Source organism: Rhipicephalus sanguineus, chromosome 2 (assembly GCF_013339695.2).
Source record: "Rhipicephalus sanguineus isolate Rsan-2018 chromosome 2, BIME_Rsan_1.4, whole genome shotgun sequence".
NCBI lineage: Eukaryota > Metazoa > Arthropoda > Arachnida > Ixodida > Ixodidae > Rhipicephalus > Rhipicephalus sanguineus.
The window spans coordinates 25,634,622-25,648,892 of record NC_051177.1 but is presented as its reverse complement, the minus strand read 5'-3'; the positions used below and the strand labels follow the sequence as shown (position 1 = coordinate 25,648,892).

Below are 14,271 nucleotides of genomic sequence, written 5' to 3'. Positions count from 1 at the left end.
ACTTATAATACTTGTTAATCGCATGTATTCCTTATCCCAAATTTTGCAACGGAACATTGGTGCAACATTGCTTGGAGCTTCTGTGGAACCATGTCATGTGATTAGCGGGCACATCAACACCGCTGAATTCATTTGGCCATCTGTTCACGCCTATTCAAAAAGCAACGACTGCAGCACCAAGTGAACTACATGTTCTGGGAACAGGTTATCAAGCCCGGGAACTACTGTGACATTTGAATAGCTTGTATCATACATAAAAAATTCATTGACTATAGGAAACGCATATGTAGCATTTTCTTTTAAATGCAAAGCATCGTGTACGTGTGTCATGGGAAAGAACACACAATACATCAAGCAAAGCCTTTTTTCACATCGAATAATACCTCCAATGCATCATCATGAAGGCAGCGAGAAGTAACGTAAATGCTTATATATTATCCTCATAAATTACTCTGGGATACCTCGGAGGAAATTCATTCCTGTCCACATAAAATTTTGGTACAAGAATACACTGTTCCAACTTTTCTATTGTATGGTCATCGCCAGAATTTCTAATTGCTGCTTGTCTTAACATCTTGTTCTCTGTCATATCCTAGTGCTCTGATGTATATACACATCATTTTTTACTGCCTTGAGCCATCTTGTGATATCACATAGTTTCCATTGGCTGTATTAAACAATGTGCCTCACTTGCAGGCCAGTTTCCAAGCTTTTTCATATATCAAGGACAACTGCAATCACATGAAACACATGAAATCTAGCCATTTTTCTCAATTTTAGAATGTCTCAAGTTTTTAAAGAACAGAGTACTGTCTTTCTAACTTTCTAAAAGTGTGCGTAGGATATTGTCCATTTAGGTTTGAAAACATCCTTGTTTCATTTGTTCTTCATCTCAAAACTGTTTTCTGCGGGTTTGCTTAAATTTACCTGAGTGCTGTTTTAATCTTGCTAACTGCACTTGTTCTCTGTTCTATATGTTCCCTGTTGACACATGTTCACTTGGTGATATTTAATTTTGGTATGTCCTTTTGCATATATAACATGCATTGAAGGATTATACGGTGCATGTTACTAATACAATTTCTATTTAAAAAGAAAAAGGTAAACAGTGAAACCTGCCATAATATTAATGGGTTTGCTTTATGCGGGATAAAGAACCCTGTCAACATCGTAATTTTCCATAAAATCAACATGGCTAGAAATATTTATAGGTTTGTTGAATAACTCGCAATAAGCATAAAATATATAGATGCCTTGCTGTTACATGCATACACATACATATGTACAGTCGCGCTCAATATGAGTTGCAACATCCTGCCTGTAACGAAAGCGCCAACACTGCACAGTGGTGGTGATATAGAAAACAGTCAGTGACGTAAACACTCTTTTAACTACTGGTATTTCCAAAGCCAATTTCACGTTTGCCGGTGTTACAGTGTAGCATGCATATATATATATATATATATATATATATATATATATATATATATATATATATATATATATATATAAAAAGGCACAGTTATAATTATGCAACATTCATTGTATAATGGGTAACTTTACTGCACACTCAGCTTTCTTATTTAGTGCCCTCAACCTTTGCTTCTTTATTTGTGGCGGTAATTTGCCTTTTGTGCTATAGTCAAGTTTATCCTTTAGTCAAGTGTTGTTGGAACCTTCCAAACCATTCCCTCGCTGTGGCACTGCTCTAGGGCAACCTAGCCTCATTAAAGTGTTTGCTACTTTATAAATTTATGTCATACATTCCTTAGATTTTTTCACTTATGCAATTGAGTAGAGTGAACATCGAGGTTGTGAAGACCACTAGCTTGAAAGCTTGTGAAAATGGATGCTTTTTCTTTTTTTTTTGCAAGCAGCACTTGTACACAGTGCCATAGCTGATATACTTTTGCAGTGCATAGTGCCACTTTCAATGTGCCAATTCTTGTCTGCAGGAGACTACAATATTGGTCACATGTTTGGCTGAACAAGCATCTTGCCCCACTCGCCATGTCCTTAACACTACCACATTGCCTGTAAGTATTCTTAGTATTTTGTTTCCAAGTTTTGCCTGAAATGTTCCACAGAGACGTAGTTCTTTTTGCAAGCATGCCACTTAATTCCATAGCTTAGTTTTTAAATCTATGTAGGCTTAATGTGATATTATTACTTTGCGTTATAAGATCACTACAGTCTAGAAAAAGATGACTACAATCTAAAATAACTACTAGTTATAAGACCACTACAGTCTGAGAAAAATGCTAAATATATTGGACTGATGTGCATTTTCTGAAAATATGTAATTTATTGAATAATGAAGCCATTTCATATAGAGTAAATTAAATGTTGGCTAATTATTGTTGAGCAGGATCATACTATAATTTTTCTATTCAGATATTTTTAGAACTTTCTGTTGTTTATAGACTGCAGGTGGAAGGAAATATTTGTACATTGTTTATTTACTCATTGTTACAAATTATCATTGTCTCACTGTAAAATTCTACACAGACTATTTGCTTAGACAGCGCAAAGATATTAATAAAAAAAAATCAGGCAGACTTGGAAAAGCAGCTGTCACAGTAAACCACAAAGTGTGCATCTGTCTGAGTGTGAAAAATCACTATACTTAACATTATTTAAAAAAGAAATGAACAAAAGAACTTGTGCATATTATGCAGTAGCCTAATTTAGTGAGCCAGTCCTCAAGGCATGTTTTTTTGCTAGAGCGACAGACTAGCAGCACTTTTAAGAAGCTTCCTTGGCACATCTACCCTTTCATTAGTTGTTGATGCCTTGATAGCATGCTACATGCTTAGCAGCCCCATTTTATTAGTGGTGTCAGCTGTTGGTAATTATCTCCAGTTGAGTTCATGATATTATGAGAGGGCTGTAATTGAAGGTAGCCATGTCGTTATATATGTGTGTATCTATCGTAGTTAATATTAAATCATCTGTCATGGTTATCTTAAATACATTTTGACTGCTTTTTGATTAGGGAGCATATCATCAGCCATGATAGCATGGTAGCTGGGGCATCGTTTAAGAGCTTAGAACTGTCTGGTGGGTTGACTTCGCAGCTAAGAAGGCATGTGCATAGGTGGAATCAGTGATCTGATTTCACTTGATATTTCCGTGTCGAGGGGGTCTGCAGTAGTATGCTGCCTCTCATGGTTTTATCTATACCATACTATAGTTGTAGGTTTGGACATGAAGTTCAAATGTATCACAGCACGTGTTTTAACTTCTAATTTAAAGAGAAATCCAGACACAAGGTACTAGTTTCTAGACTACCAACATTGTTTTTTTGTAGTGGCTAATACTTTTTCTATAGTACTGTACAATACTACCATATAAAAAGGTAACTGTGTAGCTGATGTAATTAAGTGAACTGCAAGACAAGGTGCCTCCCTCAGTTCTCTTTAATCCTTTTTGTAGTGCATGAGTTACAGTTATCCAAGCTGGTGAATTTTCTTTTTCATTGCATTTATACGTTCTCGCTGAATTTACCTGTTTCGTTTCCTTAAATTTATTTCGTGGTTTCTGTGGATGGTACGGCTACTAGAAGTTGATGATCTTCTTTCTCAAGTCTACAAGGACAAGCAGATGTGCGGAAGGGTTTCTTGAAGGGCCAGTTCGAACAGGTTACTTCAGCGGAAACAGGACAGAGATTCGACAGAGGGGAAGAAGCACAGCACTTGTGTTGTGTGCTTCTTTTCTTCTGTCCCATCTCCACGCTGTTTCCAACAAAGTGGATGTGGAAAGGATATTGAGGGAAATCACAATTATCAGTTGATTTTCTTGACCTTCTGGTGCTCTAAATGAGGTCGTACATAAAGGGGGAGCAATAAAGGTAAACGGTAGTGCACAGTATTTACTTATTTCTTCAAATAAAAGTGAGTCTTGCAAGCAGTGTATTTGAAGGTAGGTGAATACCAAAGTAAATCATTGTTTCAGAAGTCATTTGATGCAATAACAGAATTAAAAGTACAAGAAGAAACACAGGAAGAGGAATAGGTGTATCTAACTAATAAATGTTACACTGTTCACAATTCTTTAAGTTTTATAGCATTCATGTACAACCTATCTTTCTTTGCATGATAAGCTATATTGGTTCCTTGCTTGTGCAGCACTCCTCTAAGATCTCCTGAGTGCCTCCCGACGAACAAAAGAGCACCACCAGGCAGCGGCTGCTGCATACTGTGGCCTCCACGTACTGGCTGCCTTTGAAGGAGGCGACAGCAGCAGCATGGCGGGCCACCAGGCAAGCTTCTCTGCGAGCCGGTCGGCCCCGGAGGAGGAACGACCGTCGGTGCGCATCTCGCTGCAACCATCACAGATTGCGCTGCCTACGTATCGCCACTCATCCGGGGGCAGCATAAGCCTCGGCGGACGACGCTACTCAGGCCTGCTGCCCATGCTGTTTGACCGGGCGGCACGCTCCTGGTGGGACCCAAGCTTTGACTCGCACATCCTTGAAGCCCAGTACAAACGGAGCACATTCCCGCAGCTGCGCCAGCGGTTCCAGTATGCCCTCTGCTACTGCGTGCTGGCTTCCCTGCTGTACTGCATCTACTCGGCCAGCATGGTGCGACCACACTGGGTTGCTGCCGTCGTGGTGTCGCTGCTGGTATCGGTGTCGAGCATGGCCGCTCTTGTGTTCACCCAGTCACGGCACTATACTGCCAATTATGTCAAGGTTTCGCTAGCCACCGTGGTCGTGCTGTGCACGGCATCTCTTTCAGTGTTTGCGCCCATTGTACATGAGCGTGGAGATGACAGTGCAGTTCACATCTTGTCCGTGGGGGCCTTCTCGCTCTGCATCCTGGTGCTGATGATCACGTACGCGTTGCTGCCGATGCCCCTGTATTTGGTTGTGGCTGTTTGCAGTGCCTACTCGATACTTTTTGAGATTCTCTCAGCGCTGCTTATTCCTACCCTGACGGGCACCGTTGTGGCTGTGCGTGTACTCCTACAGCTGTGTGTTCATCTCGTCGGTCTGCACACTCGAGTGATGACTGAGATTGGAATGCGTAACACATTCTTCAAAGTCGGCCAGTCCCTCATGGTGCGTCGGGACCTTGAAGTGGAGAAGCAGCTTAAGGAAAAAATGATTCATTCGGTCATGCCGCCCAAGGTGGCCGAGTGGCTTATGACCAATGCAGAAGAGGATGACACATCCTCTGAGCAACCTCGAAAGCCTTCAACCAGCCCCCGGCCCTCCCAGATGATCTTCCGTCCCTTCAACATGCACCGCATTGAAAATGTCAGCATCCTCTTTGCCGACATAGTTGGCTTCACGCAGATGAGTGCCAACAAGAGTGCCGAGCACTTGGTGGGCCTTCTGAATGACCTTTTTGGGCGCTTTGACTATCTCTGCAACAAGCTTGGATGTGAGAAGATAAGCACTCTTGGAGACTGCTATTACTGTGTCTCCGGATGTCCTGAGCCTCGTCCCGACCACGCCCGTTGTTGTGTGGAAATGGGACTTGCCATGATACGTGCCATTGCTGAATTTGATGAGGACACTAATGAGTCGGTGAACATGCGTGTTGGTGTTCACACAGGCACTGTACTGTGTGGCATCGTGGGCACCAAGCGCTTCAAGTTTGATGTGTGGTCCAATGACGTCTCCTATGCCAACAAGATGGAGTCAACTGGACGACCTGGCAGAGTGCACTTGTCAGACAGCTCCCATGCATTCCTTATAGATCATTACTACATGGAGGATGGTCCAATGGACCTCAGTGAGTAACTAATGTTTTCTTCCTCATGTGTGGCATTGACTGCAATTTGCTAACACGTGCCTCTAGAACTGCTTTGATAGTGCCTTACGATAGTACTATGCGAGACATATTTCTCGTCTAGTTTCATGTGGCATGATCTCGGGTCACTTCATTCATATTGGACTGCATGATTTGACTGCCATTACCGTGCCGATAACTAATAAAATAGCAGCACTTATAATGTGTGAAATGACTCCACCAAAGTTTAACAGTGGCTCACAAAAAAAAACCCACTAGAGTAAGTTCATGTGGTTGCTCCTAGTGGACATTAAGAGAAAGAAGTGGACCTGGGCAGGTCACGTAATGTGAAGGACAGATAACCTATGGTCAGTTGGAGTGATGGAATGGATACCAAGAAATGGGAAGTGTAGCCGATGATGGCAGATGGTTAGGGGGGTGATGAAATTATGAATAACTTACTAGACCTGGTTGACAGTGGCATTTGGCTAAAGGATGTGTGCTACGTGGTATCTTTAGTTTGCTCACGTGATTTGATGCATTGGCATAGGAACAAGCAATTTAAATGCTCAGAAATTATCAGCAAGGGGTCTTTTGGCATTAGCAAGACCAGTTGTGTTTCAAGAATAACCCTGAACTACCAATCGGAAGGAGGCAACTGACCATCAAATGCATATAAATGATAATGCCGTAGACAGTTCCTCTCATTTGCGAATGGCACTCCCCTCAGATGATCCGAACAGCTGTGGAAGGGGAAGAAAAAGAAACACATTACTATGGACATGTTGTAGTCTTAAGGAACGTGCTCATCACACATACGTGCGTACCATGTGTTATGTTTCAATACACCATATTCTCAAAACTGAGGAAGCTTTGCTTACAAGGACAAACATCAATGATGTCTTCTGCTTTATTTTGTTTTGATGGGATCATAAGAAACTTCTCAGTAAGTTTTGAGGAGGCTAAAGACTTAATAATATAAGGAAAAAAATAGATTACTGAGAGAATTGACTTGGCATAGCTTAGGCACTTTCTTTTTCGTATTGGAGGAATCCCCAGCAAAGCAAAAGTTGTTTTTTTGTTACTTCTGAATTGTAGCTCACTGAGTGCACCACAAGGTCACTTAAACAATGTAAACTTCAGAAAAGCAACTAAAAAAAAACTGTAGTGTATGTAATGTAGAAAAATGTAAAGACACAGACTGACTTGCCCGGCTCTCAATATTTTCTGTACTATGCTTGTTAAAGAGCTTAGGTAATAGGAAACATATGCTGGCCATAACATCTTTCAGGCTACTTTCCATTTTTTTCCGAAGAAAAAAAATATGTGAGAAATATATACGGTGGTTGCTGTAATATTGACTTAAAGGCTTATTCAAGTCCATCAACAAACTGCATAAACCTAGGCTAACTGGAGTGAGTTAACTCTGCCACTGCATTCTGATCTAGTTAGAGCCTGTTGAATGATTTAAGTGTGAAGGATGAAGTGAAGATTCCTAACAAATTTCATGAACCATGGCACTGCTTATGTACGTCCCTTTTAAACTATGACTTCCACAACCGCTCTGCTCCATGACTTCATTGGTGATGCGCAATTGGCCATTTTGCATTTTGTTTTTGGTACCTGACGTCATCACATTTAGCCATACTGGTGCATGAAGTGACCGCAATTGATCTCTTGCTATAGTGTCGATGTCAGTAGGTATGCCAGGTGAAAATTGACTTTAATGGCAAAATAAAATGTTTTATCAACATTTACTGAGCTTTACACTTGCTCAGAGCTGATATAGAATATTTGTATGGCGGAGTAAACTCAGCTTTGAAAATTGGTGTAAGTGCCTCTTTAACACAGCTTACTAATACCACCAGTACTGTACATGCTTTTGGAGCTGCTGGAAATGACTTGTTGAACCTAAAGCAAATTTTATGCAGGGAATCTTTCAACAAACCGGTTGCGCATTGTTTTGCATCACATTTTCACTGACATTTGCCTAAAATGTGTGCATATTGCTTCGGTGTTTGCATAATCTTATATGGTTTATAAATACCTTCTTTGCATTATTAGATCGTAAGACCTACTTCATCAGAGGCCGCAAGCCAACAGCGTTTGACAAGGCACAACAGATGGCATCACGACACTCCTGGCCCCACACCATCGGTTTTACTGAAACGGCAAAGACCATTGACACTCGAAAAGTCAGCTGCCCAGCCCACCAACCTGGTGTAAGTACATCCTTTTTCCTTGTACATCCTTGTTTTCCTTTTTTTTTTTAAGCTAAAGTAATTGAAAGACCTTTTCGGCAAATATTTATTACAGACAAATAGTGGTGTGGCATCCTTGCTTAAAGTACTGCAGACCATATTCAGTGACAACTAAGAATTCACTGGAAAATGCAGCACTGTCCAACTCAGAAACAATTTGTAGACCAGTACCAGTCAGTTATGTTCATTCAGTTCAATGTCATTAGCTTCATTTAATATTGGCCTCTTTTGCAAACCTTTGCACTTGCCCGTGCGTGCATGTGCGTGTGTGCGTGTTACTGAGTGGTGTAGCTTGCTGTAGGGCCATTTGCACCCGTCTGCTGTTATGTGGAGTGCAATACATTTAGGAGTTAACTACATGGTGCACCACATATGGACACGTTGAAACTACGCAATAGAGAAGTCTCTTGCCGACTAGCTTTATTCAATCCATTAAAAGAACATGAGCGCACATCTGTGTATCGTTCTTTGAGTGTATTATAATAAATCTCATCCTAGTGCTACCAGAAACCCAACAGTTCTTCCAACAGTGAGAGATGTCCATAGGCTTTGGGCTTGGGTGTTTCAGTGGTTGCCAACATGACAGGAAGCCTACAGAGATCTTCTAGGCATGACCTCTGGGTGTCCTTTTTCTAACCACAGAGGGCTTTGTTGTGAAACGCTGCATAGTGGGAAGCAGTCTAAAGTTTCTGACAGGTACCTACCTGTGGTGTAATGTGCTAAATGGTTGAATGAACAGGAATGGGTGCCTCAGATAGGCTGGCCGACGTTCGTTTTGATAGGTGGACCTATCTTTGTCAAAGGCGCCATGCCATGTTTGGCGTGTTAGCTTTAAAGTAGATTAGTTGTTGACGTCATGTCAATGTGGTGCTGACAGCAACACCACATTGATGTGACGTCAACAACCAACCCTTTATAAAACTAGTACGCCAAGGTTGACATGGCGCCTTTGACAAAGATAGGTCCACCTATCACATCACATCGTCGGCGAGCCTGTCGAGTGAACCACTTTCTGTTCATTCAACCTCTTGTAACACATTGTGTTACCATTCATTCGATCCCACCTTTATTGGTGTTATAGGTGCACAAGTTCACTGCCAGCTTGTTCCACGACCTTTATGCTGAAGGAATAACCATGTAATGGGCGCCTTGTGATGTCACCTGTGAAATTGCCTCCACGTGTTTCATGAAAATTGCATGGTGTGAGTTGCTTCCCAATGATAGTTAACCTTGTAAAGAAAGTTGAACGTCAGTATTGGTGGTGCCTTTGCCAGTTTGGATAACTGGCAGGTAATGGTGACAGCACGGTTCTTAACCCACACCCTCCTGCAGCGAGGTGGACTTACTTTCTAGGCCATTATAGACTATTGTGGAAGGAGTTTCTGGCATTTTGGGCAGTTTTTTCATACCTGGTACATCAGGACAAATCTATCTTGAGGTGCAGCATGTGATAGTTAATTTTTGCTTCAGCTTAGTGAATGTGTGCTCTGGCGATGTACAGTCAACCACAAAAGTTTACGGGCCACGCGAGCGCGTGCCAAACTGCCTGTCCACGTCACCTATCGTTGACTGCAGCGCTGGGCCTGAAACGGGTCTTCTTGTTATTCACTGGTATATCAATTTACTACTATCGCGTAGCACATTGTTAGTTCGTTGTTTTCACGCAAAGCGCTTATGTGCAGGATGAGCGTCACACTTCTACTTTGAAAGCGGAATCGAAGCTACGGCATGCTTAGAACGATATGACATTGGGTAGATATTACTTTGTGAGAAAGATTGCGACTGATAACAGTTTTGCTGATGGACTGCTTTCGAGACAGAAGCATGCAGCCGCGGCTGCCAAGGAGCGCGTTGCGTTAAGAAAGTGAAAGGTGGAAAAATATTTGCTCCCACTGGGAAGATACCGAGGCCATTGATTAAGGGATGGATGCGTCTTGGGTGTAGCGCTGCTGTCGATTGCCGCTGACGTAGCAGAAACATTGCAAAGACACTCTTGTCCACGCACATGTGTGGTCTGTAAACGTTTGTAGTTGACTGTACACAGACATGACACTAAAGACCCCTTTCCCCTGTAGGCTGAAAGCAAGGCGTCAAGTACTTCGGTTACTGTGTGAAAGAGTTATCATGTGCTTTTTCATTTTCCTCCAATAGGTTTCGGTTCTGTACATATTATGTGTGTGAGAACAGACTTTCTTTGTCACCAAGGGTTCACAGGCTGCGCTCTTCAATCTGGAACAGTTTCCCTTTTAAACCGATGCAGTGCACGCTTCCATGTTATAACTTTCAGTAGGTTAATATTTTGTTTTTAGTGTGAAATTTACTGCATAGTGTGAGTGTAATACGTTAGCGTTGGATCTTGAATAAAACAAGAGCTGCTGAAACTCATGAGGGAAGAGTTGGTTGTGCGTAAAGTTTGCATATTTATGACTGTGCTTGACCTGCAGAGGTGTATATCTTGTTTGAAATCTTAAATGTGATATACTGTACGGGGCATAAATTTGAATGCGCGAGTACCACAAAATGAAGCTTCTCTCCGAGAAGTTAAAAGGGAGTGCTGTTTGGCCCAGGGCACATTGTTTCTCCATGCTCGACTTTTGCTACGTAAAGATGAAATGTAGACTACAAATAACTCTTGCGCAACGTTCAGTAATTGTATCTACAGAAATGAAATCAATATTACCGAGTTTCTGGAATGAGTAATTGTTGCTGTAGTCTAAGGAGACTGGAGGGCGTGTGTATTCACTTACTAACTGCGCTTAATACACTTTCAGGACATTGAAGAAGAAGAAGTTGCTCCCATGCTGCCCCCTGTCCACCGCCACAGCAGCCTCTCAACACTGAACAGCAGCCGCAAAGATTCTGGCATTCGGAGCAGGCAGAGCAGCATTCAGGACACAGTCAGTGGGATTTTTTGTTTTGTGGAAGCATCAATGTCTTATATATCACTCATTATTCACATTTTCTCTTTTCTTTTTGTGCTTTGAAATCGCCTATTCTTAGCAGGGATGTGCAGCAGATATGTACTTAATTCACTGATTGTTCTCTTTAAACGCAAGCTGGTGGGTAGAGCAGACATCGAGGCTATTTGATTTTACTTGGAAAGTCAACGTGAATGGGAACAGGCTGTGAGAACCAAAACTGAAGCATGTGCAGTCAGCCACTTGAGTATCATGACAATGGTAAGCAGAATGTAACAAGAATAGAGTTTTCTACAAAAATTATTGATTGGTATTATTGATGTATTCAGGATTGAGCTGCATGTGCGGCAGTTCAGCCATCGTGGGAATTACGGCCAGTACATACATGGATTTGCCTAATCTTGATTCTTCTGGCCTTGAACAGCTTTATGACTTTCCACCACATCATTGATCATTTCCAACTACATACTATTACGTTATAGATGCAGAAATTTGAAGTGATAGCAAATGTAAGCAGAAACTACTTGTCTTGCTGTGTTTAGAAAACTGTTGGTGCTCGGATCAGTTGATGAAGAGTTCATGTGTAGGACCTTAAATTTTCTTACTGAAATTGCCACAAGATGTCCAAAAACAATTATCGCAGTTCTCTAAACTGCATCTGTTAGGGTACCTCAAGTAAACACAATGTGTATTTACAGTTTATGTGAAATTATTACTGTGTTTACGGGGGCTTTGTAAAATTTTCACTGATAAATTAGTGGCACGTGTCAGAGCTGTTTATACTACATAAATGTTATCCACTTTAAATGCACTATTATAGTGCACCTCGCATAATTATATTGTTTTGTATTGTTGAGTTGCATAGTTGTGGGGTACATGAAACCTTTTTTAATGAGTACCTCACCGAATATCTCCTCTGCTGCTGTCACATGCGCAGTGTAAATTTTTTAATACATCTTTGCAGTTTTAAACATTTTGAGTTTAAACATGTTACGTGATACAAGTTGTTTCCTTTTTCAGACCACTATCATAGCTTGACTTTCTTTTTCTCACATTTTATGCTTTGGTTGGCTTGTACTTATCTGCATGGTGCAATGTAAATGTAACATGTAAGCGAGAAGCAGTAAAGGTAGATAAACCTGGCCACTGACTTTCCCAAAGAATATTCTTCAGCACTTCATAATTGTTTAATTCAACCTGAATATAAAATGAGTCCGTGCTTTAATGCTGCTTTTTTTTTTTACATTATTTTATGCAGTACAGCTGTCTGCTGAATGGCACAGTGGCTTAGTATAACGTATGATAATCTGAATACTGCACAAGTTTCAGCTGCTACGGCTACCTGTTTCTTTTCTTTTTCCATAGCTTATTGTTGCGATGATGACCAGGAATATTGTGCTGTGAGCTGTGCTTTGCATTGATAATCATTCAGATTTTCATGCTGCAAGTTAACTGGTATGAGAAGATATAAGCATTTATGCATATGTGATGTATTTGAAGTCCTGCAGTATTCCATAAGGGCAGGCTTGTTAATGTGTGCTGGTTTTGTCAGCTTCTTCTTGTTAAGCTATTTACATCATTCGACTTTGATTAGTCCAAGCCACGTAGACAAATTTTATTGCATGATTGCATGAATTTGTGTTAAAAATCAATGCTGAGGTCTCAAAGTTCATGCTCATTTCAGGAGTGGGTTATTAAGTTACTTCAGAGTCATGTGCTGCAAATAAATCAGTCAGTTAAGATGACCTTTATTTACACAGCTCAAGATAATATATATATAGTACAGTAAAACCTCGGTGATACGATCACGGCTCGTACGAATTTCGGGGTGATACGAATTTTTCGGTGGTCCTGGCCAAGGCCCATTAGCCTGCACTGTATTGGAGTACGGTTGTTGCGAACCGATTTGCACCCGGCGACGTTTGATACGAAGGTGCGCTAGCGCACAGGTACGAACAGGGGCTGCCAGCGCTGTCGCGGAAGACACGGCAGTCATGCGCGGGCACGGGCAGGCGCGCTACGCGACCATCAGTGGTGCGTCGTTGCCTCCGAGATAGTGCACGCGAATCTTGCAGGCCTTTAGGCGCCTTCGCGTTTAGATTACAGAAGACGTTGACGTCGCGCTTTTTTTTTCGACGCGTTGACGCGTGCTCCTGTGCTCGAGGCAGCAGCGTCTTTGTACTGTGTTAACACGTGCCTGCCACGTCGATGCAAGCCATGTCCCCGTAATCAGACATTCTATGAAACAAGACTGAAACTTAGGCTGCTGGTCCATCATGAAGTCCCATTAAAGGTGGACGAAGACCCCAAGAGACGAAGCGGACGGTGTTGGCGAAGGAACTTGGCCTCTATCTATCGTGTGCAAAGCGCTTCCTAAGTCACTTTCGTCGCAGTACTCTGGTGTCGTGCAGAAAAACATAATAAGATTAGGAAGGGGCTACTAGCGGTCATGGGGCACAACACATCTGGTTCGCTAATTACATACGGGTGCATGCACCGTATATTGCCACAAGCTGTTCAACATCTTCTGAAGAGGCACGCCGCTTCCTGCGTTTGTAAATGCCGCCAAACAAATGTCAAGCAAAGCACCCAGTGCAACGGCGGACTGCGCGTGTCAACGCACCACGTGGGAAAAAGAAGACTGGCGGCTCATGGTATGAGCGGCTCGCGACCAGAGGCGAAAAGAAGAGGTCGACGAAGTCGGGCTAGCGAGCGTGGAACATTTTGGCTTGAGTGTTGTCCTTAAGTTCACGGCACAAGTTCGCCTTGAATAAATAGGTCTTTTTACTAACAGGCGCTGTATTTGTTGGTAACATTCTGGTGGAGGTGCGGGGTATGATTCCAAGCCCACAACAGGCTAGGGAGCGTAGTCCAGATCCCCGACGACTGGAGCCAGGAGAATTAACGCCTGTCCATCAACGCACGAGTCGCCGCCTACGTGGTGAGCAGCCCGAGTTTGGCCCTCTCTTCGATTCATTGAGACCAGCGGAGACTGTGAGCTCAGACGACACTGCGATGGCTGCTCAAGCTACACCATCTCCATCCCATATCATCGTGGATTCTCCCCGAACACCGGAGGTCTTCCACGGCGATACTTTCGAAGATGCCGAGGACTGGCTCGAGGGCTTCGAACGCGTCGCCAGTTTGAACGGTTGGGACGAAGCCAGGAAACTTCGTTACGTCTATGTGGCACTGCAGGATTCGGCACGTACGTGGTTTGAAAACCACGAAGCGTCCTTGTTGACATGGGATGACTTCCGAAGGGAGCTGCTGGTTACCTACCCGAACACGGACCGCAGAGAGAAGGCAGAGGCTGCTCTTCAGGGGAGGAACCAACGGAACAATGAGAGC

The 14,271-nt window shown here is 42.6% G+C and overlaps 1 protein-coding gene across 3 annotated transcripts in view; it reads left to right on the top strand.

The window, feature by feature from the left end:
* The window catches only part of LOC119382569 (adenylate cyclase type 9), a 106,363-nt gene that overhangs the window by 65,764 nt on the left and 26,328 nt on the right, over positions 1–14,271 (top strand). For all 3 annotated transcript variants that reach the window (XM_037650325.2, XM_049412240.1, XM_037650324.2), the window contains exons 2-5: positions 1,956–2,036; positions 4,128–5,744; positions 7,806–7,963; positions 10,774–10,899. In XM_037650325.2, the coding sequence (XP_037506253.1) occupies positions 4,247–5,744; positions 7,806–7,963; positions 10,774–10,899 (1,782 nt within the window). In that variant the 5' untranslated portion in view covers positions 1,956–2,036; positions 4,128–4,246. The remainder of the gene's footprint in view (positions 1–1,955; positions 2,037–4,127; positions 5,745–7,805; positions 7,964–10,773; positions 10,900–14,271) is intronic.